Source organism: Purpureocillium lilacinum (assembly GCF_023168085.1).
Source record: "Purpureocillium lilacinum CBS 284.36 DNA, scaffold_3, whole genome shotgun sequence".
NCBI classification, from domain to species: Eukaryota; Fungi; Ascomycota; class Sordariomycetes; order Hypocreales; family Ophiocordycipitaceae; genus Purpureocillium; species Purpureocillium lilacinum.
The window spans coordinates 3,743,928-3,771,773 of NW_027072113.1; the positions used below are offsets into that span (position 1 = coordinate 3,743,928).

At 59.3% G+C, this 27,846-nt stretch overlaps 12 protein-coding genes across 12 annotated transcripts; 8 read left to right on the plus strand and 4 right to left on the minus strand.

The window, feature by feature from the left end:
• Nucleotides 1-208: 208 nt before the first annotated feature.
• PLICBS_004698 (uncharacterized protein) lies at nt 209-1,472 on the plus strand (the record flags this gene model as incomplete). Its single annotated transcript, XM_018325931.2, has 2 exons — nt 209-636; nt 683-1,472. 2 exons carry the CDS (start codon nt 209-211, stop codon nt 1,470-1,472), a joined length of 1,218 nt encoding a protein of 405 aa, XP_018175683.2.
• Nucleotides 1,473-2,070: 598 nt separating this feature from the next.
• Nucleotides 2,071-2,936, minus strand: PLICBS_004699 (uncharacterized protein; the record flags this gene model as incomplete). The annotated part of the gene is made up of 2 exons (XM_018325930.1): nt 2,071-2,754; nt 2,823-2,936. 2 exons carry the CDS (start codon nt 2,934-2,936, stop codon nt 2,071-2,073), a joined length of 798 nt encoding a protein of 265 aa, XP_018175682.1.
• Nucleotides 2,937-4,629: 1,693 nt separating this feature from the next.
• PLICBS_004700 (uncharacterized protein) lies at nt 4,630-5,789 on the plus strand (the record flags this gene model as incomplete). The annotated part of the gene is made up of 2 exons (XM_018325929.1): nt 4,630-4,750; nt 4,822-5,789. 2 exons carry the CDS (start codon nt 4,630-4,632, stop codon nt 5,787-5,789), a joined length of 1,089 nt encoding a protein of 362 aa, XP_018175681.1.
• Nucleotides 5,790-6,050: 261 nt separating this feature from the next.
• Nucleotides 6,051-6,996, plus strand: PLICBS_004701 (uncharacterized protein; the record flags this gene model as incomplete). Its single annotated transcript, XM_018325928.1, has 3 exons — nt 6,051-6,303; nt 6,378-6,592; nt 6,700-6,996. 3 exons carry the CDS (start codon nt 6,051-6,053, stop codon nt 6,994-6,996), a joined length of 765 nt encoding a protein of 254 aa, XP_018175680.1.
• A 226-nt stretch (nt 6,997-7,222) lies between these two features.
• PLICBS_004702 (guanine nucleotide exchange protein for ADP-robosylation factor) lies at nt 7,223-12,791 on the minus strand (the record flags this gene model as incomplete). The annotated part of the gene is made up of 2 exons (XM_018325927.2): nt 7,223-11,482; nt 11,592-12,791. The coding sequence occupies 2 exons, from the start codon at nt 12,789-12,791 to the stop codon at nt 7,223-7,225; spliced, it is 5,460 nt and encodes a 1,819-aa protein (XP_018175679.1).
• Nucleotides 12,792-14,497: 1,706 nt separating this feature from the next.
• On the plus strand, nt 14,498-16,001 carry PLICBS_004703 (pyruvate dehydrogenase complex dihydrolipoamide acetyltransferase component (E2); the record flags this gene model as incomplete). Its single annotated transcript, XM_018325926.1, has 2 exons — nt 14,498-14,815; nt 14,940-16,001. The coding sequence occupies 2 exons, from the start codon at nt 14,498-14,500 to the stop codon at nt 15,999-16,001; spliced, it is 1,380 nt and encodes a 459-aa protein (XP_018175678.1).
• A 440-nt stretch (nt 16,002-16,441) lies between these two features.
• On the minus strand, nt 16,442-17,864 carry PLICBS_004704 (uncharacterized protein; the record flags this gene model as incomplete). The annotated part of the gene is made up of 2 exons (XM_018325925.1): nt 16,442-17,401; nt 17,499-17,864. The coding sequence occupies 2 exons, from the start codon at nt 17,862-17,864 to the stop codon at nt 16,442-16,444; spliced, it is 1,326 nt and encodes a 441-aa protein (XP_018175677.1).
• A 723-nt stretch (nt 17,865-18,587) lies between these two features.
• PLICBS_004705 (uncharacterized protein) lies at nt 18,588-21,139 on the plus strand (the record flags this gene model as incomplete). Its single annotated transcript, XM_018325924.1, has 2 exons — nt 18,588-19,343; nt 19,406-21,139. 2 exons carry the CDS (start codon nt 18,588-18,590, stop codon nt 21,137-21,139), a joined length of 2,490 nt encoding a protein of 829 aa, XP_018175676.1.
• Nucleotides 21,140-21,598: 459 nt separating this feature from the next.
• Nucleotides 21,599-21,958, plus strand: PLICBS_004706 (uncharacterized protein; the record flags this gene model as incomplete). Its single annotated transcript, XM_018325923.2, has 1 exon — nt 21,599-21,958. The coding sequence occupies one exon, from the start codon at nt 21,599-21,601 to the stop codon at nt 21,956-21,958; it is 360 nt and encodes a 119-aa protein (XP_018175675.2).
• Nucleotides 21,959-22,422: 464 nt separating this feature from the next.
• PLICBS_004707 (uncharacterized protein) lies at nt 22,423-23,034 on the plus strand (the record flags this gene model as incomplete). Its single annotated transcript, XM_018325922.1, has 1 exon — nt 22,423-23,034. One exon carries the CDS (start codon nt 22,423-22,425, stop codon nt 23,032-23,034), a length of 612 nt encoding a protein of 203 aa, XP_018175674.1.
• A 521-nt stretch (nt 23,035-23,555) lies between these two features.
• On the minus strand, nt 23,556-25,655 carry PLICBS_004708 (uncharacterized protein; the record flags this gene model as incomplete). Its single annotated transcript, XM_018325921.1, has 4 exons — nt 23,556-24,253; nt 24,355-24,376; nt 24,438-25,142; nt 25,233-25,655. The coding sequence occupies 4 exons, from the start codon at nt 25,653-25,655 to the stop codon at nt 23,556-23,558; spliced, it is 1,848 nt and encodes a 615-aa protein (XP_018175673.1).
• Nucleotides 25,656-27,225: 1,570 nt separating this feature from the next.
• On the plus strand, nt 27,226-27,639 carry PLICBS_004709 (uncharacterized protein; the record flags this gene model as incomplete). Its single annotated transcript, XM_018325920.1, has 1 exon — nt 27,226-27,639. The coding sequence occupies one exon, from the start codon at nt 27,226-27,228 to the stop codon at nt 27,637-27,639; it is 414 nt and encodes a 137-aa protein (XP_018175672.1).
• Between the last annotated feature and the right edge of the window lie 207 nt (nt 27,640-27,846).

Below are 27,846 nucleotides of genomic sequence, written 5' to 3' on the forward strand. Positions count from 1 at the left end.
GCGTCGCGAACTCTCTGTAAGCCGTTTGGATTCTGCCCGCGGCCCAATTCAAAGCTTCTGGCCGGCTGCGCTCCGAGCTGCACGCGCCGGAAAAGCATATACTGATATCGAATATTTCAGGGGTACGACGGCAACCCAGCAACCTGCGGCGGGGGGTCTGTTCGGCTCCGGCAGCTCTTCTGCCAAACCAACGACGACTACCGGCGGAATGGCTTCCACAGGCGGCCTCTTCGGCGGAGCCCAGCAGAAAACGGGTTCTAGCCTGTTTGGATCCTCAACTGCTGCTGCAACTGCTCAGCCGGGCACTGGAGGAAGTCTCTTCGGCGGCGGCGCCGCGACCGCCCCCCAACAGAGCCAGCAAGGCACGGGTGGTGGACTGTTTGGGAGCACAGCACAGCAGACACAACCGGCGCAGTCGACCGGAGGTGGTCTCTTTGGTACTGCCGCAAACCAGCCACAACAACAGAGCGGAGGCCTCTTCGGACAGTCGACGCAACAGCAGCAGCCGCAACAACAGCAGACCCAGCCCAGTGGAGGCCTTTTTGGGTCCTCCACGGCCACAGCTCAGCCAGCGACCGGAGGCGGCCTGTTTGGACAGTCGCAGGCCTCGCAGGCCAAGCCATCGGGAGGTCTTTTGTATGTCTTTCCCCGATATTGTGTTATCTAGCTAACATACCACCAGCGGCCAAAGCCAGGCAGCGCAATCTCAACCCACCAGCAGTGTCCCTGCTGTCCAGATCAACTACGACAACCTTCGACCACGAACGAGATTCGATGACCTAGCCCAGCCTGTGCAGGATGAAATTGCTCTCATCGATAAGGGAATACAACGGGTAATCAAGATGAAGGATGAAATCGGCGAGTTCATGCCTCAGCATGAGCGGGACATTGAGCAGCTGGGACGGGATGTCAAGTTCGTCGAGTCGAAATTCCGGACCGTTCAGGTCGCCCTGAACCGGGATATCCAGACAGTCAAGGTGCTTCAGGACATGACGAAGAAGAACATTACCGATGCGCAGCTGTCGTTTAAGGCGACGGATAACCTCAAACTACCCACTCACTACCACCAGACCGGCCTTTTCGCGGGGCCTACGCCATCAGCCGATTCCAACCCTGCGAATGCCTCATCGGCACACGCCAGCGCCCAAGACCTCATCACCTACTTCAACCGGATTTGCGACGATGTCGAAAAGTACAAGAAGCGCCTGGACGAATACCGCGCTGAAATCGAGCGCGACATGCCTGGCGTCGAAAACGGGCTGTACGAGCAGATTCGCTCCCTTAAGGACCGACACGCAGCAACTGGCGGAGGTGTACAGGATCAACTCACCCAAGTGCTTTCGGCGCTCCGGGAAACAGGCAACGCGATCGTCACACAGGCTGGCCAGATAGCCGACACGAGAGAGCGGCTGTCGCGGCTACAAGCCGGCATCGTGGACAGCGGCGTGTATGCGTTGGGAACCCACGCGTGAGATTGGGGGGTTTGGCGGCGTTCCTGGTTGCGTCACGGAGATCGGGCAGAAATGAGCGGAGCGTGTGACATGGTCGCCTACGCGATGGGCGTCTCGGAGCTTGGGAAGTCGAGGAGAGAAATCTCAGGAAGCACTGTAACACACTTAAAGGGCTGGACTCGCTAAAGTCGTTCTCAGGGACCGTCATCATTCTTGGCACGGCCACTTCCACCTGCATCAAGCACGTAGGGGGAGTTGCCAGGCGTTTCGATGTGGGATTTCAACGGGCTGTGATCAGGACCACCGGCGCTTCAAGTTATGTCGAGAGTAGAACACGGTGCATCCAGGACTGCTTTCTTGGGCACTCAAACACGTGCGATACTTTAAGAAGCATGTTGAGCCGGCACAACGCGGGGATGGAGCCGAACCGGCGACAAGTGATCAAGAGAAATTCTTTTTTTACCTATTGCGCCAACCGTTCCTGCAAAAAGTCGTGATGCTTATGTGAATAATGGGTATCGGCGCCCTTTGGCAGTCATGCACCTCGATGTGCTATGCCCAACCGCTCAAACAACTCAGTTCAGCAGAGGGTTTCCACTCCTTCCCATGCCATCGCCAGTTAGTATGTCCCCTCGCCCCCATCGTCGTCCCCGTAGTCGTCACCCATCTCGTCGCCGTTATCAAAGTAGTTCTCGGCATCGTAGTCGCCGGCATCCTCGTCGTCGTACGCCTCATCCTCCTCTTCTTCTTCAACGCCCTCCTCCTCATCTAGGTCCGCTCCCTCGTCGCCTTCTTCGTCACGCATGGCCTCAAGCTTGTCGAGCAGGCTCCGGCCACCGGCTGCAGCGGCCCCTGCGTCGTCCAGGTCGCCGTCGAGCGAGGGCATGCCAAATGCCTCCTCGGCGTTGGGTAGGGCGCTGACCTTGCTGAGCTCGAGCCTGCGCTTCTTGCGCACGCCTATGTCGTCCTCGGCCTCGACTGTGTCGAGCAGCTCGGCGGGGAAGAGCTCCCGGCAGATGGGGCGCGAGGACCAGTCGGGCAGGGCGCGGTCCTCGCGGATGAACTTTTGGGAGTAGGTGGGAACGGCGGTGAAGGCGTCGACCGAGGCCTTGTTCTTGATGCCGTAATGGGCATTTGTCTGGGCCTGGCCGTACAGCTTGCGGGGGGCGGTCGGGTCGTGGAGCGAGGCGCGCTTCGAGGTGTAGAGCGGCGACGAGTGTAGCTGGTGCCGCAGGAGGAGGAAGTACTGTACGCCGTTCTTTTCCGTGGCGGTCAGGTCGCGGGGCGTTGGGACTGAGTAGGGCTGTGTGCGACGGCAGGGTCAGCGACTTTGAAGCACCAAGGGATCATTCAAGCCGTGGGGGTGCTCACGGGAAACAGCTCCGAGGGACGGGCATCGGGCTCGTCGCCCGTGTCCCAGGGCACGTTGGGGCGGCCGGGACCTCTTGCGCCTCCGCGGCCGCCTCCTCGACCGCCTCTGGACATTGTAGAAGCGCTCGAAGTATCGCGGCTAGAAAGCGCGATGCGGGCGCGTGAGACGAAGAGATGGGGGGAGTGAAGAGTCAAGGACGGTCGAGCCTGGAATTTTTTTTTGGAGCCGGTGTTGGAGTCTCTCGTCGAATGCAGCCAACCTACGCCACGGCGGCTGGCATGGTGGGGTAGGATCCCAGCGCAGTGGGTGACGGCATTTGGGGGACCGCCTAGCCCCGGCGGGCTGCGCACTGCTGGACTGCATTCAATGGCCTAGGTGGAACCTGGAAGCTCACCCCACTGCAGCTGCAGGGAAATCCAGCCCTGCTTTCCCGCCAGGCCCTACGGGCGACCATAGGGACATTTGTCTCAAAACGCAAAAAAACAGTTTTTGGTTTACTAGTGCAACCCCATAGAGGGCGTACAAAAATCAATATTGAGGTAACTATAGTAGAGAGATAAAATGCCCCATATTAACATTAATTATCGTAGTTATTATAGCTATCGTAGCTAGCCAGCCAGCCAGCCCGAGCATATAATTAAGGTCATCGCGGCCAGCCGGGTGCAGCAGGCAATTGAAGCCATCGCGGCCAGCCAGCCTGCCAGCCAGCCGGCCAGCAAGCCGTAGCAGGCATCTAAGGTCATCGCGGCCAGCCGGGTGCAGCAGGCAATTGAGGCCATCGCGGCCAGCCAGTCTGCCAGCCAGCCTGCCAGCTAGCCTGCCAGCTAGCCATAGCAGGCATCTAAGGTCATCGCGGCCAGCCGGCTGCAGCAGGCAATTAAGGCCATCGCGGCCAGCCGGCTGCAGCAGGCAATTGAGGCCATCGCGGCCAGCCAGTCTGCCAGCCAGCCTGCCAGCTAGCCTGCCAGCTAGCCATAGCAGGCATCTAAGGTCATCGCGGCCAGCCGGCTGCAGCAGGCAATTAAGGCCATCGCGGCCAGCCGGCTGCAACAGGCAATTGAGGCCATCGCGGCCAGCTAGCCGGCCAGCCAGCCGTAGCAGGCGTCTAAGGTCATCGCGGCCGGCCAGCTGCAGCAGGAAATTAAGGCCATCGCGGCCAGCCAGTCTGCCAGCCAGCCGGCCAGCCAGCCGGCCAGCAAGCTATAGCAGGCATCTAAGGTCATCACAGCTAGCCGGCTAGCCGCAGTAGGCATCTAAGGTCATTACAGCCAGCCAGCCAGCCGTAGCAGGCAATGAAGGTTATCGCGGCTAGCTGGCTGTAGCGAGCAGGCAGTTTAAGGTATTGCTGCCGCTGCTACATATAACCGTAATATTGCCTTACTTGAGTAGGGGTTTCGAATGTACCGGGGGGTTCTGAGGGGTGGATTTGGAAAATTGAGATGTGCACTGATGACAATTTTTGTTTTGAGACAAATGTCCCTATGGTCGCCCGTAAGGCCCGGGGGTTCTGCAGGTGATGACCTCGGTGCCCCGCCTGCTGGCCACCTCACCTCAGCGGAACTCCCCCGCCCGCTGGAGTTGGAGGGACCTGGACTTCCAAGGTTCCAATTACTGGGCCCCGGGCCAGCTTCAGCAAGCACAGGCAGCCGTTGGCTTACACAGCAGGCGCACCTGCCTTCATCAACCTCGACTCTCCCATCTCGCCATCCGTGTCAAACCACCGCGGCCATCTCACCAGCTTCTCACCTTTGCAACGCCGATAGCCAGAGTTCCCAGATGACAGACAGAGTGGTGCCAACCGTTGCCATGGACAGCGTCCCGATTTCCGGCCTGGAGGAGCTGCAGGCTCATCTCCAACAGCTGGTCGATGATCCTGCAGTCCCTTTCAACCTCAAGGCCATGGATGACGTCGAACTTCAGTTGACAGGTAGGCCAAGGTCCCTTTCCTTACGCCCATAAAATGCAGTCATCCAGAGGCAGGAGCTGACCTGGGCGCAGAGGACAATATTCCGCCGCTTCTCCCGACGCTGCTGCCGCCTCTCACCCAGATCCTCAAGACCACAACGCAGGATCCGACACCACTCCTCTCTCTGACCATCAAGCTCCTCTCGCCGCTTTCATTCACCCGCACTCTCACGATAGCGGATCCTCCGTCTCTTTTGACGGCCCTGCGTTCCCCACTGCCGGGCGCAAATCTCCTGGCCCTGGCTATCATTCACAAGGCCGCAGGCGCCCCTTCGGATGCCTCCATTCTTAGCACACTGCCTGAGGTTGTCGAAGAGCTGGTCCGCTGTTGGCTGGAGAGCCTCGATACAGGGGTTGGTGAGCGTGCTGCCAGGGTTCTCGGAGATCTCCTGGAGACAGATTGCGAAGTTATCGGCGGCGAGGGTGTCAACGGCGTGGCCAATGTCGACGGGGTGAACGGCACCGAGGTGGTGAAGCGTCGCCTGCCAGGACACGCGCGGCTATGGAGTCTGATCCTACAAACCCGGCCGAACCTTTCGCTCATCCAGAGTCGTTGCACCCTCGAGGCGGAGGTTGACGAGCCCTCCCGTACTGCCCGCCAAGTTAGCATCTCCCAAGGCCGGCTGCTTCGGCTCCTTCCACGCCTTGCCGCCCTCAACCTGCGAGTAATTTCCAGTACACCCTTTGCCGACTTGTTTATGCTGCCGGGAGTCGTTTCTGAGCAGGTCGGATCTGGCCTGCTGCAATGGGCGGCGCTCGGCATGGTGGACAAGTCGGACTTCCTCATGCACCTCACTCTCAATGACTTTTTCGAGACGCTCGTGAGCGTCATGCGGGTATCTACCCGCTCCCCGGACATTGATATAGCCATCAAAGCCCTTGTGAAGACGGCAGTACGAAACGACATGGAGCTTGGAGCGGCACTCGAGACGCTCCCCGACCGGACTGTGGAAGAGGAGGCCGAGGCGCTGAGGAGGTACATATCAGGGCTACTTGATTGATGCATATCGCTAGCATGCACTATTTGACGCAATTCCTCATACATCATGATGTGTCTCATGGTCCCTACCACTCGTGGCTCAGTGCATTGTAGGGAGGGGTCATCGGAGATAGGTGATCGGTGATGGGCTGTAAGTCCGCGTCCGGAACGCCGATGCCTACATACTACCTTTCGAGCATTAGAGGCAGCCAAATTGCGGTCTTCTTAAATCGAATGAATATTTCGCAATCGTCAAGCCTTTCTGTATCAAAACACAGAAATCATGGCAGTCGTTCTCGTTACCGGTGCGAATCGCGGCATCGGCCTCGCCATCGCCCAAAGCATCACGGCGCGCCTCCCCAACGACACCGTCATCCTGGGCTGCCGCACGCTCCAGTCCGGACAGGACGCCATCGAGAGATTGCAGGCTGGCGGCATTGGTCTCAAGTTAGACGTAGTCGAAATCGACATTGAGAGTGACTCGTCCATTGCGACGGCCGTGGCGGCAATCGAACGCAAATACGGCAGGCTCGATGGTACGCACATCTCCATCGAACTTAGCGAAGACCATGGTAATTCCCGTGTTGCTGACAACCGAGGGTGGTGTCAGTGCTCGTCAACAACGCTATTAAGCTTGACGTCTCGACGGCGGAGGGCGACCTCCCCTCCGCGAGGGCTGTGTCCAACGCGTGCTTCAACAACGGCATCACATCCAACGCCATTGTCACGCGCGCCTTCACCCCGCTCCTGCGCAAGAGCGCGAACCCGCGCGTCGTCATGGTTTCCAGCACAAGGGGCAGCATGGGCCGCACAGCCTCCAGGCAGGTTCGACGCCTCCCTCCCCTCCCCTTCCCTTCCCCCCTGGGCGGCGCACGTTCAAGAGACCTCGTTGCATCGCGAAAGAGAGAAACACACTGACGAAGCGCACCTAGCTCCCTCCCGTCGCGGTCGTCGACTACTGCATCGTCAAGGCTGGACTCAACATGCTCACGCTGCACCTGCAGGCCGCCGAGGATAACGACGACGACCACGACGGGGAGACGAGAATCACCTTTTGGGCCGTCAGCCCTGGCCACTGCAAGACGGGTTTCAACGGCTTCAGGGGCACCAAGGATCCCCTTGACGGGGCGGAGGTCGTGCTAAGGTTGCTAGAATCGCAGGCGGGCGAGATTCCAGGGGGCACGTTCTGGGAGTATGAGGGCGGCGAGTTTCGTATGCCACCTTGGTAAGAACGTGTGCACACAACAGATTGAGAGAGAGGCCCCGATCGCCATAGAAACTTCAATCAGGATACAAGACTTGTCTTTGTTTACACCTCATGAAGTATGAATATGCAGCAGGCTTCTTGGGACATGGCCTCATTCGTCCACTGCTGACTGAAACCCTCAGAAGATCTATCTGTCGACGCAACGCCGTTGCGCGCCGCCTCACATGCGTGCTTCAACATGTACTAACTTACAGCATCTTCCGCGCTGCGGCCTCGTGCTCGCTGCCGGGCTCCTCGTGGTCATCGGTTACCGCACTCTCCCGTCTCCTGTCTCCCGCCTTGGTCAGACCTTCGATACCCAAGGCGACTTCGCCGACCCGCCGCAGAACTGCTAGAAGAGCAGCCCTGAGGTCTTGACTCAGGTCCTTGTTCAACAGTTCCACTGCCATGGGGTAAAAGTCAGGGATATGAGCCTTGAATGCGTCCTCAGGGAACGTGGCATAGCCTTCCAGTACGTCCACCACCACGGGCCGCCAGGCCATGATGTTCCTATGCTGGCTCTCCTCGGCCAACAGTGAGTATCCAGTGATGATGTCCTTGCACAGCGGCACCAGTGCCGCCTCGATGTCGGGTCTGCTCTCCAGCCTCTCCGGCGCGTTGTCCGCAAACATCCTGAAAAGAATAGACACGTACGTAGCAGCTGACCCGCTCTCCTGCTTGAGCAGATTGGGAGGCTGCTTCATGAAGCCTTCGCGCCAGAGCCGCATGCGGAGCTCCTTGTCCTCGTTGAAGCGGCGGGCAAACTGGAAAGAGCGCTTCAACAGAGCCATGAGTCGAAGCAGTTCCGTGGACGGGATGTGAGTATACACTGTGTCGTTGCTGAAGAGCTCATTGACCGTCTCAATCATGAGCAACTGCAGCACACACCTTGAGATGATGCGATTGAAAAATCGTCGGCGTGCTGCAGTGACCACCACGGGCTGCTGCTGCAAGTTGGACGACGGCTTGAACTCCTCCAGTGGTTGACCACCAGTGGGCGTCTGCAGATCATCGCCCTTGAGGTGCGGCGATGGCTGCCCGTGCATGGACTCCGCATCAGACAGAATGCTGCTCTCCTCCGCACCGTTGATCTTCAGGGACTTTTCGTCGACAGCGGGAGTATCGGTCGGAGGACTCAGGCCGCCGGAGAAGTCGAATCCGTTTGACTGGAGTGACAGCGACGCCGCCGAGTTCGGGTTAGCGGCGGTGAAGAGTTGATACGCCGTGGTTCGCTCAAAGAGCTCACAGAAGGCGCCAACGATCCTAGCCCAGTGCTCGGCGGTGAACTTGGTCACGTTCTTGAGTATCAGCTGCTGTAAACAATTGCTGCCAATGCGCGAGATCGTGTCATTCTCCTGGCAGATGCACAGGGCCAAGAGCTCCAAGAACCGGTCCAGCATATGCTCGAGAGCGTCAAAGTAGTGCGTGAAAAGCGTGATCATGTTGCGCAGCGCCTGGATCATGGTAGTGGACAGCCAAACAGAAAGTTCCTCGTGGTTGAGGACGTTGGTCAGTTCGGGTCGGGACCGGAGCACCATGAAGATCGGGTACAGTTGCTGTCGCCACAGGATGTCCCAAAACTCGGGTGTGAAATCTCCGCCATACTTGACAAGCGCTGCGAAGAAGTACTCCAGTGCGTTCGAGCGCACCTCGAGATCTTCCCCAGTCATGAGGACATCATGGAAAGCAAAAAGCACAGGGAACCAGTAACCCTCCTCAACGGAGGTTTTCGTTGGCACGGATTTGGTGGCGCCATCCGCTGCTTTGGTGGCCGACTCGCCCTTCCTCGGGATTTGCGACAGAGGGCACTCGGGTGTCTTGAGCATTGTGGGAACGATGGACTTCAGAAGCTCCAGCGCAGCCAGGCTCTTCTTCTGGAACTTCAGGTTCTTCGAAAACTCCGTCAAGCAAACAATAAGGTCCGTGAAGGCGCCTTGAGTGATGACGACCCCAAATTTGGTCCGGTACACTTGGTTGACGTTCTCATAGGCGAGGTTGACGATGCTCTCGTGCGGTTCTCGGGCGGCAACGGTGAAGACGCCAAACATTGTCCTCCACCCCGAGCGGATGTTGTCTCCCCGGGCTTGTATCATCTGGATAAGACAGCGCAGAACCATGTCCTTGACCGTAATGTTGTGCGAATTTGCCAGGACATGTTCGAAGGGTTTCAAAAAGTCCTTTTGGAATTTGAAACCAGCCAGTTCCTCAATCTCCATGAAGCGCATGGACAATTGTCGTAGCGAGTCCAGGGCGAAGAACACAATGTTCATGTTGTTGTGGCATCCGACTTGGTTGAAATGCTCGCCGAGGACGTCCCAGATGTTGCTCCATTCGAATCGGACACGGTTCATGTTGTAGTAGCTGATTTCTACAATCTTCTGGAGACTGTAGGTCCGAGGAGAGTCGTTGGAGCCCGAGACCTTGATCTCGTCCCAGCTGACCTCGGTGAGGGCCTTGGCAAAGTGAACCATGGCCTCTCCAGAGAGGTTGGCCGTATTTGTAAAGATTCGGTCGACGCTGCGAATAAACTCGTCCGAGCGGCTCTCCAACGCAATCTCGTTGGAGAACCCACGGGAACCAGTGCCTGAGCGCTGGCGTGTTCTTTGCCGGGATTGGTTCGACGACCTCGAGTCGGAGGTGTCAGTCCGAGTGAACCGGGCCTGCGATACATCCGGTACGGCGCTTTCGTCCACGCCGCCCGTGATCAGTTGAAGCCGGTCAAGCTGACTGATACACATGAGAATGTCCTTCCAAGACTCGGCTAGGAGATTGCCCTCGGTCTGGCCAAGTTCCAACAGAACTTTGAGAGCTTCGATGTTCTTGGCCAGCATGTCCTGAGGGTTGTTGAGATGTGTTGTGTTTCTCAAGGCCGAGATAAACGCTTCTCTAGGTGTGGACAGCTCAAAGACACACGCGATCTTCGTCGCAAGCTTCATACCCTCAAGACACAGCTTGTTGACCTCGAGGTTATGTGCCTTTTGCATCTGACTCGAGAGAGCTGAAAAGTAGGACATCCAGGTCACATCGAACATGGAGCCCACATGTTTGGAAGATGTTGCCGGGATGAATTTGGGTCCCGCCTTGGAGGTGTTGCGGCGTTGGCTCTTGAAAAGGTTCTTGAAAAGCTGCTCAGACCGCAATGAGATTTCCTCCGACTGTTGCACGTATGCCTCGCGCTGCAAGTCACGTCCGACATTGGAAAGCGCTTGGCCAAGCCCAGCTGCGAGACCAGTGGGCTGCGAAGCCGGCGTCCCGGCTGCGGCAGCCGCCTCGCGCTCGCTGGTGAGAACAATCTCATTGCTGGCGATCTCCTCATAGATGCCGATCAGATATTCATCCGGCAGATCGGCGTTATCGTTGATGCCCCGGTTGTTCTTGATGAATTCTTCCTTGCTCATTCTCTTGGCGATCTTGCTGCTATGCTGATCTGTGTTCAGCATGATGACCGAGTATGCCAACACGTATGCAGTGTCGGCGTTCGCGAAAGCGTTGGGATTCCCCAGCACGTATCGCTCAGCAAACTTCAGCATGAAGCGATCAATCTTCTGTGCCTCTCCAGGAAGTCGGAATGACTGGAGGAACTGGCGTAGGGCGTCGACGAATCGTTTCTTGGTGAAGTCCATGGAGTCGACAAAGGCGTGCATGATGTCAATATTCTGCTGGTCGCCCTCGCCTAGGAACTCTCCAATCTGGGCCTTGTCGAGTTTGTCCTCCTTCAGCAGAAAGCTGGCAATCTCTGCTGGCTCTTCACTTGCGATGAAGCCATCACGCAGCAGAAGCTTGATTCCCCTCTTGGGCTTGAAGTTGAACTGCCTGATAGCATTCATCAATGCCGTTTTCCGCGCCTTTTCCTTCTCCAGCTGATCAGGGTCATCGTCCACTACAGGCGTCGATGGTGGCAAAGGCGTCTCCAGCCGTGAGGCGCTGTCGCTTGCCGTTGGGTCGATCGATGGCCGCAGCTCATCCAACGATGCCTTCGTGTCGCCGTCTGCCTTCACCGTTTCGGCGCCATCTGCTCGCACTGACGCTGACCAATTCACCAGAGACCTCAGAGATTCTACCAAGGCTTCGAGGGACAGTCGCTTTATCGCGTACTCCTTGGGAAAATCAGGTTCGGCCTCCTGCTGTGGCACGATATGCACAACAGTCAACGGCGGAGGCAAGATGCCCTTGAGCTGCCACTCGCTTGCAGGGGCGGACTTTGCACGCAACTCCTCGTACACCTGCTCGTTGATAGATGTGATTGCGACAGGAGTAGTGGAGAATTTGGAGAGATCTTCGACAATGGTCTGAAAGATGTTGTCCACTGTTTGATCGCAGTCATAGTTGAGGTAGATTTCCACCAGAGCTCGAGGATCGGCGCACAGGCGGTTGAGGATAGTGACAAAGTAGAGCTTTTGTGTTAGTGGCGCATTCCGCCGAGACAAAAGGGCCAAGTAAATCTCGTTGAGAATGACCTCAATCTCTTTCTGCAAGAATTGTTAGCCCAGAAGGGCGAGTGGCTACCGCTTAGGGGGGCCTTGCCTTGAACGACGGCCGCATGTACTTGAGCATGAGCCAAAAGATCTCGCAGCAGACATCGAAAATGCGGTCCACGGCGCTGGCACCATTACGGGTAATGCTGAGACAGAGGTAGAATTTGACAGCCTGGAGGAAAGAAGTGGGTTCGTTGCTCTTGGAGCTCTTGATCGTGCATAATGGCGACGTGAAAACGGTAATGTTGTTGTTGAGGACGGTGTGGATGAGATGGAGAGAGATGAGCTTGGAGCGCATAGGCTGCCCACGCAAGTCGTAAAGCTGGTCCGGGGCGAGAACCTTTGTCGATAGATTGCAAAAGGATCGGAATACGAGATATGCGTCTCGGATGTAAACTTCGTCTTCCGCATCCAGTGCATCGCCGTCGTCGTGGGTCGAGTAGTCGGTAACTGACTGCCCGGAAACTGACGTCTCCGTCTCGTCCTTCTTGGCCGGCGCCAGTCGGGTTACCATGGTGGGCCCGTCGCCCAAATTGGAATCGTCGAAGCTCTTCCGATGCTCGAGGTCCTTCAAGGTAAGTTTCGCGCCGTTCCCGTTGGCCTCGCCAGAGCCAGAATCGCCCGATGGCGCTACCGACCCATCGTCGTCGGCGGCTCCGTTGGCAGCTTCAGCCGGGTCGAACGTGATGTTGCTTGAGCTATGCTTGAGGCTGCCGAGATTTAATCTGGCCTCCTTCATGTGTAGCCTTGTCTTGACACGCTCAAAGACTGTCCCGACCATCTGCGTCAGCGTGCCTTGTGCAACTTGCTGGTTCGCGGTGCTCCGCGAGAGGAGGAAGACATTGTAGACCTGGCGGACAGCCTTGAGAAGGCCAGCGCCATGGACGACGATTTTGTCATTGAGGACAGCGGCCAAGAGGGACTTGACAATCTGCAGCTGAATCTCGACGGCCGTAGTCTCGCCCTGAAAGCAGTCGCATATTGTGTCGATGGCGCGCTCGATCAACGGCGGGGCGGGTTCTGCGCCGTCTTTGGCGTCTTCGTCTTGGGTCGGGATAGAGAAGTAGGAGTAAGAGATGAGCTTGCCGATGCAGTCGAGTGCGGCGTTTGTCAGTTGGGGGTTGTTGGACTTGGTGGCCAGCTGCAGCGGTGCAAAGACGATGTCGGGGTCCGGGAGCTGGTCCTGCTCCTTGATGGCGTCGAGGGCCTTCTTGGCCGAGTCGGCGAGCTGCTTGTTCCGCTGGGCATCCTTGGAGGTGGCAATGGCGTCCAAGGAGGACACCACAAACTTGAGGGAGCTCATCGGGGAGCAGAGAGGCAACCAGGTGCCATTCGCGAGGGTATCAGGTGAGGCGGATGCGAGAGGTTTTAGGGGTATGCGCAAGCAACCGCGGCAACGACGGCTCCCCTGTCTGCCCGCGTAGCAGTCGCACGGGTGGGACTGCGAGCTGCAAGCGACTCCTCGGGTCGCCGCTGGGTGCTCCTGGGACGTCGGGGCTGTGCTGCTGTGCTGCTGCGTCGAGTCGACGAGGCGATGGCTTGGGTATCGTCAAAAGGTCTCGACGAACTGAGCGCCGAATGGACACTTTGGTAAGTTGACGCGACAGCTGACTGATGTGGAATGGGGGGGTCATTGGCCGGGGCGGAGCCAGGGTGCTGTGCTGGCGTCCCAGGCCGCCAGTTGAGGCCAAGGGCCCGTGGTTCGGCGCGGGTGGCTCGGTGACACGAGCCAGGTACGTACCCCCGGCCCCCAGGGGACCATCGACAGTGGAGTGACGGGTGCATCTCGGACAGTCGCTGGCAGCAGCAGGCGGCACAATCTCACTACGAGCCTCCGCTGTACCTATGGAAGCCTGCCAGGCATCGCTGTGCCTGAGGTTCCCCGTGGACACCGCTACCGCGGGTCGCAAGTTAATCTATAGCGCCAGTCCCAGGGCTCCGACTGGCGGGGAGGTCAGGCTGCCTGGCTCGACGGCTGGCTGGACGGCCTCCGGACGTCGCGGCCCATCCATGCATCGGCCCCAGTGCCTGGCCTGGGCGGCCCATTGAATTCTTCAACTTTGAGCGGCCACTCGGACAGTTGAAGTTTCAGTGGAGGCACCCAAAAAGGAGAGGGAGCCCAGGCCGTCGACGCGGCAGGTGCCTCAGGCCCACACTTCCCGCCCGTGAATCCGTGCAAGGCCCGCCGGTCAGCCACTGGCAGAGTCCCGCCGGCGAGTAAGGTACCTCGGTGGCGGCGCGCATCACCGCTGTGGAGCAGGTACCGCCTAGCCCCTTAGCAGGGAGTCCCAGGTGCCTGGACGAGCCCTTTCCCAGGGCCCTAACTCTCTGTGTCTTGGGGTCCTGTCCCATCTGTCCGCCGCTCCATGGATCTCAACAACTTGGATGGATCGGAAAGCGCTCACTGCAGACGTGACGGAGTGGGAGGTTCGGCCAGGTCGCCTGGGGGTCGTATCGCATTGCGTGCGCGACATTGAGCAAGCAACGCTGGCCCTTTATGCGTCGCGGGCTCAATGCACGTCCGTATCGTAAACGTCAGACAGATCCAGACAAAAGCCAAGCCAAGCAAGCGTGTTACGTTATGGCAAAGCGCAATCGCAGTGTCAGTCGCAGCCTTCGGGGAGTCGCGCGAAATGCCACGGGCGTACTCCCGGGTGGCCCTGGAGGGTCCCGGCAGCCAGATCCAAGGCCAGCTCCGAAAGCGGTCTAGGCCCCATAGCTTCCAGTCCGCGACGGAGCTCAACGCAAAAAACTGAGCGGCCAACCACAACCCCAAAGGAAATCTCCGTCGCCTCGCGATCCATCCCCCCCCCCGTCCGTCCACCTCCGTCGTCGTCAACATTTCCTGCGCGCGCGCATCTTATCCTCTTCACACTCGCCTGCCAATTGCTGCCTTTGCGCACCGCTCTTCGTCGTCCGCGAGGTTTTCAGCATCTCAGCCTCCCTGTCGACGGACCCGGGTCGACCGTCCATCCCCCTCCATCAAAGCAGAGCCATTTTCTCTCCGACATGCTCAGCGCCGCTCTTCGGAGGCGAGTCCTCGCCCCAACTCACAATGCCCTCCGGACGGGCTTCACCTCGCACGTCGTGAGGTACTATGCCTCCTTCCCGGACCACCAGGTCGTCAAGATGCCTGCCCTGTCCCCCACCATGCAGGCTGGCAACATCGGCGCCTGGCAGAAGAAGGCGGGAGACTCCATCGCCCCCGGCGACGTCCTGGTGGAGATTGAGACCGACAAGGCCCAGATGGACTTTGAGTTCCAGGAGGAGGGCGTCATCGCCAAGATTCTCAAGGATTCTGGCGAGAAGGACGTGTCTGTCGGCAGCGTAAGTTGTCCTCTTTTCCCCCTCTCTTCCCACACTCGTTGGCCCTCGCGAGCGGCACCAGACTTCGTTCATGTCGCACAGACATTGCATTCGTTCGCTAGCTAACTCAATATTTCCGCCGTAGCCCATTGCCATCCTTGTCGAGGAGGGCACCGACATCTCTGCCTTCGAAAAGTTCACCCTCGAGGACGCAGGCGGCGACGCCAAGGCTGCCCAGCCCAAGCAGGAGGAGAAGACCGAGTCGCAATCGGCCCCGGCCCCGGCCCCGTCTCCCGCACCCGAGCCCGAGCAGTACTCTTCCTCCAAGGGCAAGCTGCAGACCGCCCTCGACCGCGAGCCCAATGCCTCTCCTGCCGCCAAGCGACTGGCCCGTGAGAACGGTGTCAGCCTCGACGGCCTCAAGGGAACCGGCAAGGGTGGCAAGATCACCGAGGAGGATGTGAAGAAGGCTGTCAGCAGCCCGGCCGTTGCCGCTCCCGGCGCGAACTTTGAGGACATCCCGATCAGCAGCATGCGCAAGGTCATCGCCAACCGCCTGCAGGAGTCTGTCCAGAACAACCCCCACTTCTTCGTCACCAGCTCCCTGTCCGTGACCAAGCTGCTCAAGCTGCGTCAGGCCCTCAACAGCTCGTCCGAGGGCAAGTACAAGCTGTCGGTCAACGACTTCCTGATCAAGGCCATTGCCATCGCCTCCAAGAAGGTCCCCGCCGTCAACTCCAGCTGGCGTGAGGGCAGCATCCGTCAGTTCAACACGGTCGACGTCTCCGTCGCCGTGTCTACCCCGACCGGTCTCATCACACCCATCGTCGCCGGTGTCGAGGCCCGCGGCCTTGAGTCCATCTCTGGCAAGGTCAAGGAGCTCGCCAAGAAGGCGCGTGATGGCAAGCTCAAGCCCGAGGAGTACCAGGGCGGCACCATCTCCATCTCCAACATGGGCATGAACGCCGCCGTCGACCACTTCACCGCCGTCATCAACCCTCCCCAGGCCGCTATTCTGGCCATTGGCACCACCAAGAAGGTTGCCGTCCCTGTCGAGAACGAGGATGGCACCACCGGCGTTGAGTGGGAGGACCAGATCACGGTCACTGCCAGCTTTGACCACAAGGTCATCGACGGCGCCGTTGGTGCTGAGTGGATCCGTGAGGTCAAGAAGGTCATCGAGAACCCCCTGGAACTTCTTCTCTAAACGGGCTCGCACCGAGCGGAGTGAAGTGTTTGGGAGCGTTACGATGGTAGGAAAACGAGGTTGGATGTTGAATACCTTATAGACTAGGCTGGCGTGGGTGGCCCGGACCGCTCGCAAGCCGGGTCGGGAGCAGCGGAGGACGCAGTGGGGAGACGGGATTGATCTCTCGCCTTCTGCGAGAACTCAGAGGCAAGGCGCCCGTGTACAATGACCCTTGATTGACGCATTTGGGGTGGGGACAGGTTTGCAGCTTGTACATTGGTTTGCTATTCCTCCTCGCCTTCAATACAGACTTTTATGTATTACTCTATGGTTGACGCATCCGCGTTTCGGCGCACTACTGGTTCGTGTTGGTTACCCCCCAGGAGCATGTGCCTGCAAGTCTTGTTGTCATCCGAGCATATGATGCACCGCGTTTATGGGTGGAGATTCCTCTACTCTCATGTCTTTCCAAGCAGGCCGATCGGAGACTTGAGCTTCGCCAGAACGGCCAGCAGGGCGCCAAAGAGTGTCATTGTACCACTGAAATAAGAGAGCTCATGAAAGCCATGGTATCTTTCGACCATGCTTCCGCTGACCGGAGGCCCCACCAGGGCAGAAAAGGAGGCGAGCGCCATCCCGACACCCATGTAAGTGCCGACATTCTCAGGGCGGTCGACACACATGGTCACGGCGACGGAGCCTCCCGATATTATGGCGCCGGAGAAGAAGCCAAAGAGGGCGGAGAAGGCGATTATGGCCGCATTAGACTGGGCATAGGGCCAGCAGAAGACAAGAATTGCCGTGGTAGCGGCAGCTGTTGCCAGAATGTTGATCCGGCCGAGCTTGTCGCCCACGACACCCGGTATGACGCGCCCAAAGACTGACGCGCCATTGATAATGGCCACGAGGTAGCTTGCCAGGGTGTCTCCCATGCCGCGCGTGATGGCGTATGTGGGGATGAGAAAAAGGGGGACGAACATGCCGATCATGGCGAAGAAGAAGGACGCAACGAGAAGGTCGTACATGGGATCCCGGAAGGCGTGCCAGAGAAAGAAGCGGGTGCGCCGAGGGGGAAAACGCGAGCGGATGGCGAGAGCGGACAGGGCCAAGCCGGGAACCATGACGAAGCCGACGATTCGGACGGACCAGCCGAATCCCAGGCCAGTGCGGGTGAGCAGGTTGGAGAGCATGATCGGGAAGACGACGGCGCCGATGGAGGAACCTGCGACGGCGATGCCCATGGCGGCGCCGCGGCGCTTGTCGAACCACTGGGGCACGGCGGCGAGCGCAGGGAACATGACGAGCCCGTTGGCGAGCCCGGTGAGGATCCCCTGGGCGAGCATGAAGTGCCAGTACCGCGTGCAGATGCTCGTCATCATGATGGCGAATACATACAGGACGGCGGCGGGGCGTACCACCTGGGCGGCCCATTGTCAGTATATGTCAAATTAAAGCACCACCTCACCATCACCATTGCCGGCATGGCTTGGAGACACAAGCACGAGTTTCACTCACCCATGCACCGTAACGATCAAACAGCGGCCCGCCCACGGCGCCCGTGGCAAACATGAGGAACGCTTGGACGGAGCCGATCCAGGCTATACGGTCGGCGCCCTCGTTTGGAAGCTGCTCAAAGGTATAGTAGGCCTGGAAAATGCCGAAGGCGTTGGTGTAGCCCAGGGTGCAGAAGAAGGCGCCCGCGGCCCCAGCGGCGACGAGCCAGGCGCGGGCCCCGCCGTCCGGAAAGGCATCCTTGTCGTCTGCGGACGGACTGGCGGCCGTGGCGGCAGAAGAAGAGCAGGCGTCCGGGTCCGTCTTCTCGGGATCCGGATGAGCTGGCTCGGCGGGCTTCTGCGAAGCGTGTTGCGGCGGAAGAGCCATGACGGTCTGGTCGCTGCGACTTGGTTCTGCAATAATACACAGGGCGTCTTGTTGTCTTTTGATATGTATGATCTGCTGCAGCTATACAGGTAACCTTGAGTATGCCAGCTGCCGCTATCCACAGCAAGACGACCCTTTTATATCATATCATGGTCGTCCATGATGAGGCCCGGCCATCGCTAACAAACCCCGGATGCTTCTGGCGTTTTGCACGGAATCTGCGAGTCCGCGAGGGCTCTTGAAGCCGAATAGGCCGACCACCTGATGGCGCCCTGCCATTGTCTGGGAGGTAAGCATGCCGGATTGGAAACGAGCAGGTAATACGGAGTAGAGCTAGTCGTCAAAGTCATGGAGTTGCGTGATGGGCGACGTGGAAGGTGGATGGTCGACGTGACTTGCACGCCTCCCGGCGCCGGTAGGGCCAATCAGCGAGCTGCGGGTTCGGCAATTTCGGTACCGTGGGCCAATGACGACAGCAGAATTCTCGGTCTTTTCAACAGGCCGCTCGAGGTTGACGGGGTTTAGGCCCTTTCAGCCCGCGAGGAACCATCTGATAACGAAACCGTGGGTTGTCTCTTTTCACAGAAAAACAAAATTCCCGACGTGCTCGGCCTTCTCGTCACCTGTCTGTGACCTCTCGAACGCCCTCTGACAGCCCGTGACCTGTTGGTTGCCGGTACCGATCGCCTCTGGCCAGTCGCTGCGACGCTGTGACAGGGCCCTATGGAGGGCGCACCAGTGGACGCTCAGGCGGGGGCCGCCCCTCCACCGTCTTCTCAGTCCCAAGCTCAGGCTCATGAACTGCGTCACCCGCCGGCGCAGGCAACATCACAGCCGCACCTGCTACAGCCCACGCCTGAAAAGAAGCGCCGTCGCCCGGCCCTCGCCTGCGAGCAATGCCGCCGCCGCAAGATCAAGTGCGACCGCAACTCGCCCTGCGGCCACTGCACCAAGGCCCGCATCGCCAGCTGCACCTACGCACCCACCCATGTCCCCGCCTCCAAGTCTAAGTCGAAGCGGCCCCTGGCGATCAAGGCCGGCGGCCCTGCGCGGGATCCGGCCTCGTCCGCTGCGCCCACGCCGCTCCCGCTCCGACCCCATGCCCAACCCCAGTCCCAGCACCGTTTGGTAGTGCCGGCCGCCGAGGGCAGCACAGGCCCCAACGCCAAGGTTCATGCAGATGCCCGCGACATCCTGCCCGAAACCTCGACGACCAGGCTAGGCGGCCTCGCTGTCGTCTTGCCGTCCAAGTCGGCGTCGAGCGTGCCCTCCTCCAAGGCCGGCTCGGCCTCTGACACGTCCAACGTCGACTGGCTTGTGGCCAGGGTCCATGAGCTCGAAGAGAAGCTTGCCAGTGTCGTCCACATCACCGACAAGGATGACACGGCACGCGATGAGCGGCCTGAAGCCCCCTTGGCGGGTACCGTGTCCAAGACGAGGTACTTTGGGACCAGCCACTGGATCAATGTCATAGAACTGGTAAGTTTGTCCACCAAGATCAGGCCTCGGGACATGCACAGCTAACACCCGCCATCCGCCAGCAGCTACCTACTGAGTTTGCCATCCTGGGTCGCGCAGAGCTCGAAAAGAATGACGTCTATCATGCCCTCTTCAAGTGCAAGGCCCTCGCTCGGCGCATCAAGCAGTTGCGCTACCGCCCTCTATCCTCCGACAATTTAGGCAAGCAAATTCCGACCCGGGCCGTTGCCGACCAGCTCCTCGACAACTACCTGCGCACCTTTGAGGGTGTCCTCCGCATCGTTCATGTGCCGTCGTTTCGCGCCGACTACGAGCGCTACTGGCAGAATCCCGATGCCGCCAACGACGCCTTCGTCATGCAGATGCAGCTCTGCATGGCCTTGGGCGCCGTCATGTACGATGACTTCTTCAGCATGAGGGCTACCGCCGTCCAATGGATCCAAGAGGCCCAGCTGTGGCTCATGATTCCTCCAGAGAAGAGCAGAATGACCATTGCCGCCATCCAGATAGGATGTCTTCTGATCCTGGCCAAATCGGTATGTGGCGTCGGTCCCGATCTCACCTGGATCGCCTGCGGCTCGCTCGTCCGGAAAGCCATGTACATGGGCCTGCATAGGGATCCTAGCCGCCTCGGAAAGATGACGACCTTCCGAGCGGAGATTCGGCGGCGCCTCTGGGCCACCATCTTGGAGCTTAATCTCCAGAGCGCCTTTGAATCAGGCGGCTCACCGTTGGTAAAGAAGAGCGACTACGACACGCGCGCCCCCACCAACATAGACGACGAGCTCCTGGGCGACGAGACTGACGGCGAGAGGCTCATCGGAGAGCCACCCGAGGTTCCAACCCAAACTTCTGTGCAGATTGCAATCCTCAAGTCCCTACCTCTGCGCCTTGACCTCCTCAAAAAGGCCAACGACTTTGGCCGCGGCCAGTCCTACGACGAGGTGCTTCGACTCAACTCTGAGCTGACAAAAGCCTGCCGAGAACTTTCCCAGAGGCTACTGTCGCTCCGGAGCAAGGCGACCGGACACTCCGCAGCTCGGATAAGCACCTTTCATGTGTCCATGGCCGAGCTGTATTTGTACCGCTTCTTCCACGCCCTGCACCAGACGGTGATTGCCAAGTCCTTTGACGATCACCGGTACTACTTCTCCCGCAGGATGTGTCTTGACAGCGCGCTCAAGCTGATGCACATCTATGGTATATCCGGCCCCCATCCCTTACATCCCTCCGAGGGCTTTGCCGAATTCCGTCGCACCATTACGAGCGGATCGGGCATGTTTCGCTATATTCCGGTGCAGGCGCTCTTCTACATCGGCGTCGAGCTCATCCACCAGAAGAAGGGCCAGTCAGCCAGCCTGGGCTACCTGCCATCTCTCGGAGACTCGGATCTCCGCTCATGTCTGGAGACGGCTGTGACCTGGACGATCGATCGTGTGCGTGCTGGCGAGACCAACATCAAAGTGCATTGCTTCCTTGCCGCTGCCCTCGGTCACGTCGATGCACTCACGGCAGGACTGGATGAGGCGGCCATTAACGATACCATCGTCTCCCGTGCGACGGACTCGGCCCTCCGGTGTCTGGAGGCTCTCAAGGAAGTGGCTCAGCGGGAGGGTATTCCACCCGAGGAGGAAGAGGCCGACATTGGTGAGGTCGGAGAAGTCACGGACATGCAGCTGGATTGGATGGAAGACTGGGCCTGGGACAACGCGATGGAATTGCCATGGCAGCAGTGGTCGCAGGGGGGTTTTGACGGCTCCGCGCCGGTGCAACCAGACCAGTTTTTGGGCCCGTAAGACGAGAGAGATGCTCGCAGGCCGTGTGCCAGTTCCAGTACTGTGTAATAGGTAGACACGGGGCAAGAACCAATCTACGAAATCTACTCTACTGGCACGACACTACGTGCATATCAAAAGTTCTCCTCACACGGCACAGTATTGTGTCGCCATGCATTGCTACCCGCTCATCCACCGATGCAGGAACGACATGCAACGAACCGGCTCTGAGATGCCGACCCGGTGACTCATGGGTGCAGGCTGCACTGCAACCCGGCCTGTCAAGGCGCTTGTCCAACAGTCGGTTGCCGCTGTGGTACTCGGGTATGCATGACGGCTATGGCTTCACGTTGTGATGCGCGACCTAGGATCCTTGTGCCGTCTTTTAAAAGGCTGCTCTCACCCGCGCCTCCACCCCCATCCGGATCTTCTCTCCCCCTGCAATCCATCGCGACCTACCATCGCCTCTCCTCCGACTCCATGGCTAGACTGATTACGGCCGTCTCCATCGCTCTGTCCATCCTCGCGACGCAGAGCAAAGCACAAATCCCGTCGGTTGTGCTGTTGCCAAGGACTGCGACCGATTGCATCACCACCATGACCATCACGTACTCGCGGTTGCCCACGCCGCCATACTGGCCGCAGTGCTCGTTTGACGGCACGGAGCGCATCTACACGTCGACGGTGACGGCGTCGCACGCGGTCGACTGCCACGGGTGCAACCAGGTGGCGGTCAGGGGGTGGCCTGAGGTGCACTGCCCGGCGATGATTATCACGGCGTCGGTGACGGAGGCGACGCCGTTGACGACGCGTGAGACGGTGTGTGCGGCGAGTCGATAGACGGGATACATGCAACGTGGAGAGGGAGGCAGGAACAATACTCAGCAGGGAGAATACTCGCTTGACTCGTTGGAGCCGGTCTGACAGCTGGCGCTGAGAGGTAGCCCACACACTAGGGAATTCGATTTTCAATACTCACTGGCCACTGTCATTATATGTATTCAACTTTGCTGTGTTTGATGTTGGTGTAAGTGACCGCCGGGGCGGACGCCGGACCCACCGCCGGGACGCCGGCTTGACGCACCCCATGGTCTGTCTATTAATAAACTTTTACGGACCCGCTGGCGGGCCGACGGATCCCGAGCGGCAGTCAACAGCCGGGGGCCTGCGCCCGGGACCACGCGTTTCACTTCTATACCCCTCTGTCATTCACGCATTACTTCCCAACAAGAAATCCCCCAGCTACATTCCATTCCCATTCCTCCCCAGAGCTTCCCTCCCGGAGAGAGAGAGAGACGGCCGAGATGCCCGTCGACTTCGACAAGCAGAGCTACTGGCGCGAGCGCTTCGCGCACGAAACGCAGTTCGAGTGGCTCCTCCCGTCGGCCGACTTCATGGCGATGCTGCAGCCGCACCTCGACCGGCTGGACCCGTCGTCGGCGCGCATCCTGCACCTGGGCTCCGGCACGAGCGACCTGGCGACGCACCTGCGCGGGCGCGGCTTCGTCGACGTGCTCAACGTCGACTACGAGCCGCTGGCGGCCGAGCGCGGGCGCGAGCTCGAGCGCCGCGCCTTTGGCGACGTGCGCATGCGCTATGCCGTCGCCGACGCGACGCAGCTGGCCAGCGGCACCGACGGCGTGCGCCCCGGCGCGCGCTTCGACCTCGTCGTCGACAAGAGCACCGTCGACGCCGTGTCGTGCGCCGGCCACGAGGCGTTTGCGCGCATGGCCCGCGGCGTGCGCCAGCGCCTGGCCGACGGCGCCGCCTGGATCTCTCTCAGCTACTCGGCGCAGCGCTTCGACGACGAGGATCTGCCCTTTGACGTCGAGGTCATTGCGCGCGTGCCGGCCCCCAAGCTGAGCCCCACGGACCCGGACATCTACCACTGGTGCTACCTGATGACGCCAAAATGAAGGCTGCCGTTGCAGAGTTGCATACAATGGGGCGTTTTGTTTTGGAAGGCTCAATAGATTGGGGGGTTGACTTTGGTTTTACTAGCATGCGTCTTGGACAGCGGGCCGAGCTATGGCCCTCACGCGCGCACACATATAAGCTTCAGGAGTCAAGTTTGGGTGATTCACCCTCAAGCATGGAAGACACTGCTTAGACAAGTTTGTATTTTTTTTTTTCATTCTGGAAAAGTATAAGAAAGAATTATACTACAAGGAAAGAAAAGGAGACCCATGATACACTTTTACAACGCTTGTCAACAGAAACTCCGATGACCAATCCGCTGTTGGCAATAACGCCCGTCCATCTCGCTGCACATCCCTCCTTTTGTGGTTGAGCAATAGCGCTAGCCCCAAATCATGGTCAATAGAACACTGCCCAGCAGCTTCAAGCACCAGATTTGGCAAATGCAATTGGCAATCACCTTTTGTTTGGAGACCGGTCAAGATCTCGCGACGCCTTCAACCACCCCCGGTGAACCCCTTCACGCTGCCTGCGTCCGCTTCTCCACGGGCCTGGCATCAAACGCCCCGTACAGCGGCGGCAGCGGCAAAACGTCGCGGCCTAGCATCCTCGCCCAGTACTGCTCCAACTTGAGCCAGTAGTGGCGCACGTGGTCGCGGTTGCGCACGCTAAAGACGGTGTCAAGCTCCTCGAGCGTGCGGTTCTTGGTCTCGGGCAAAAGGAAGTAGGTGAAGACGAAGCCAAAGATGTTCCACGACGCGTACCAGTAGAAGCCGCCGGCCGCGGAGAACTTCTCCATCATCTCGGGCCAGGTGAAGCTGATGAGGAAGTTGAAGGCCCAGGTGATGGACGTGGCCGAGGACATGCCCACGGCGCGGATGTGCAGCGGGAACGCCTCAGCGCTGTACGTGAAGGGCACGGGGCCCATGCCCGGCGAGTAGAGCATCATGAAGCAGTACAGGCTGGCCACGACCGAGGCGAGGCGCGTGCTTGTTTCTGTGATGAGGAAGCTCGAGCCCGTCCAAAAGAGGAAAAAGGCCATGGCAGGGAAGGTCCAGATTAGGAGCTGTCGTCGTCCGTAACGGTCGATGGTGAAGATGGCGGGGATGGCGCCCAGGAAGTTACACACGCCGCAGCCAAACGAGACGAGCATGGCGTTTTCGCGCGAGTAGCCCGCGTCGACGAAGATTTTGGTGCTATAGTACGCAATGACGTTGACTGCTTCTGTTAGCAAACGGCACACTCTCCTCCCCGGTCCGTGTGGCTCATCGCGTTCACGGGTCAACCTGTACGCGGTCCATTGGAATATCAAGACTCACCACCGCAGAATTGTTGCATGAGCTACTCATCATGTCAGTAACGCGACGCTATACATGAAGCTATTGAGGAGAAGGAAGCTCACCATGCAAAACCAAGCACTTTGCGCGGCACGACGGTTGCGGCGCACGGTGAAAAACTCCTTGAACAGCGCCCAGCCCGACTTGGCCTGGTCGCTCCCGGAGGCGCTCAGGAGCTTGTGGGCCAGGTACATGTCGCGGGCGGCCAGCATGTCGTTCTTGCGGAGCTTGCGCATGGACCGAAATGCATCGGGATACCTTCCCTTGTCCATATACCAGCGGGGGCTCTCGGGCATGCAGTAGACGAGCAGGCCGACGATGAGGGGCGGGATGGCGGTGACGCCAATCATCCATCGCCACTGCGAGTTGCGGCCGAGGAAGTCAAGGTGCTGGAAGGCGATGGAGACTACGAGGCCCAGCATGATGCCGAAGGCCGTCCACATCTGCCACATCATGACGAGGGCGCCGCGGATCGTCTTGGGCGCGCACTCGGCGGCGTAAACTGGCGTCGTGGCCGACTTGGCACCCACGGCGAGGCCCAGAACGAAGCGGCCCGCCAGTAGCGTCGTCCACGTCATGGCTACGGCCTGCCATATCGCCGTGGCGAAGGCCAGGAAGCAGGAGAAGGCGATGGTGCCCCGGCGGCCCCAGCGGTTGTTGAGCGGCGCGTTGAGCCAGCAGCCGACGAGGGCGGCCGCGGCGTAAGGGGAGCCGTTGACGAGCCCCTGAAGGAGCTTGTCGGTGATGCCGAACTCGTCAAAGTAAAATGACTGTTTGTTGTTCCCTGGTAAGCACGGGATGGCTCGCGGGACTGATGAGGGACATTTTGTCACTGGCAAGGGGAGGAACAAGCAATATACCTGCGCGCCGTTGATAACGGTCTGGTCCATGCCCTGGACGATGGCGCATCCGGCGCAGAGCGCGCACAAGAGGTACAGCTTGCGCGGGGCCGACGACCACTTGTGCGCCTCCTCGTACCGCAGCACAGCCTTGTCGTCGGCCGTGAGCCTGTCGATGGCCTCGAAGCCGGCGGGCCAGTTGTGCGCCTTGGCCAGCAGGGCGCCCTTCCGGAACGTCTCGCGGTGCTCGTCGCCCAGCCCGTGGGCCGCGACGAAGCCGTCGGCGTCTTCGAGCACCTCGTCCTCCGTCATGTACTCGAGCGGGTTGAGCATGCCCCCTGCCGACGGTGCGGCTGTGGCCGCGGCCGGCGGCGTGCCCGACGAGGTGCTCACCTTGGCCGCCGGCTTGGCATGGACATCTGGCAGATTCGCGTCGTCTGGCATGTTGCTGACACTTTTGGGAGCGGCTTCTTTCTAAGTTGTACTGCCGGGCGTTTCGTGGCGAAGCATCAAAACCAAAGTTGCGAGATTGGGGGAAGAGGTCAAGCATCGAAAAGCATCGCTCCTGCAGGTCGGACAAGAGGGCGACTTTATACTTGATATCGGGCCACGATCCGCGACTTCCCCTCCGAGGAACCTTAGCCTGTCGGACGTGCCTGCAAACTATGCCCATGTCGCGTGAGCGCTCCCCCCTTTCCCCCAGACTCTTCCCCGCGAGAAACCGGCCACAACGAGACGCAGAAGACGCAGCCTGGCGGAGTGCGCGAGACGCGGCGTCTGTTAGACTTTTGGCGTCGCATCCTTCCCCCGGCAGCCACTCGTCACCGAGGCGCTTTTGCGGTATGAGTTCTGTTTCTTTTGGTGGCATTTTAAGCGAGTCCTGTTCAAGATCGTGGGACCACGGTTCGGAGTGCTTGCACACGATGCACACGAGATTCGGCGTCGTCGTCTGGTTGCTGGTTCGTATCAGCTATAGGACCTACAGCTCTGAACTCCGTGTAGTGGCTCGGAACACACACATGTCTTTGGCTAGAGTTCATCGTGCTTGCCAAGCCAGCCAAGCCTTTCCTTCTTAAAGCTCTGAGTTTGACCTTGCATCCACCTACGAGCCGGGCCGCCCCTTGGCAGCCAAGCGATGCGACCCCAGAACCCCCTCGCCGGCCCGCAGTTCGACAGCTCGCCCAGCCCACGGCATCGCATGAACGTCTACGGAGAATTATGCATCATGATGGACTCTTGTATATTAAGCTTCACGAACCGTGTCCATCTCCATCCACCGCACAAAGTGGGGTGAGAGACAGGGAGCCCGCGAGGCATGCCGCCACCCCCAGACTCCGAAACTGGCGGATGCATGCAACGATTCGATGACGGCTGCAACAATATGCGAACGTACGATTTTGATGTTTTTTTTTACTTATGGCTTTCCAAAGTCCCCTTGCACATTCACCCGAGGGCTGCCGTGGGAGCACAAATTTGCTGGTGTCTGTCATCGCGCACAAGGATCCCCTGGCGGCACGGGCGTTCGAAACGACGCCCGAGGGGCCACGACCACACAACAAAGGGTGCTCGGGACCGCGTGCGCACCGGTGGTTAGTTTCGACATCGAACGCGTTCGTAATTATTTCGTCATGGTGTTGAGGGCCCGAGGCCTCTCCTGCCCCGTTCCATATTCAATAATGGAAGCAGGTTTCTTCTTCGACAGATTAAGCTTCCTCGCCGAGGATTTTGGCCGCTCCGAAACACGGCCTCGGATCTTGTGATGCCTCATGTTTGACGCTTGGTCCGCGCGCCGCACTGGAGCTCGACCGCTCGCGGTTGGTAGCTGATGTTCATGGCGTTCATCCAGCTGTTATATATCCGGCTCGGGCATCCTTCTTGCGACGGCCCGCGCCGCCATCAACATACCTCTCCATTTGCCACCACGAAACGCCATCCATCAGACACATAGACGCAGAGGCATCCTTGACAACGGCTCACGACCAGCGAGTCCACGATAGTTGAATAGATCGACGACATGGCTCCGTCGCTTCCCCAGCTCCTGGCCACGGCCCTGCTGGGCTCCCTGTGCGTGTCGGCCAGCCCCCGCGTCGTCCACGACAGCCTCACCGACTCCCCCACCTTCACGAGCAAACACAGCGGCTACAACAAGACGATGATGTCGTCGTCCTGCCCGCACAAGATCATGAAGAAGCACGACTTCACCTGGGGCCCGACCAGCACCGTCTGGACGGCGACGACCACCACCACCCACCACGTCGACTGCGGTCCTTGCACCGCGCTGCACGTCTCCCGCGTCCACCTCGGCGTCGGGCCCCAGATCATCTATACGACCACGGTGACCGCCACGGTGCCCACGACGACGACCATGTACGCGTGCGCCGTCGAAAAGATTGCCCGCGACACCGCGGCACCCACCCCCGACAAATAGAGCTTCCAGTCCCCCCCACCTCCCTGCAGGTTGGTGTGGCATGTTCCAAACGAAACAAACTTTTGGTAGACGGTGGTGTCAAGATCATTAGAGCGTCATGGGTTGATCTGGTGGATCGGATAATAGGCTTCTTTATAGCTTCATGTTCATATGCTAGGCACTTTCATCAGCGTAGTGGTTGAATTCATGTTTCGCGAGCGACACATC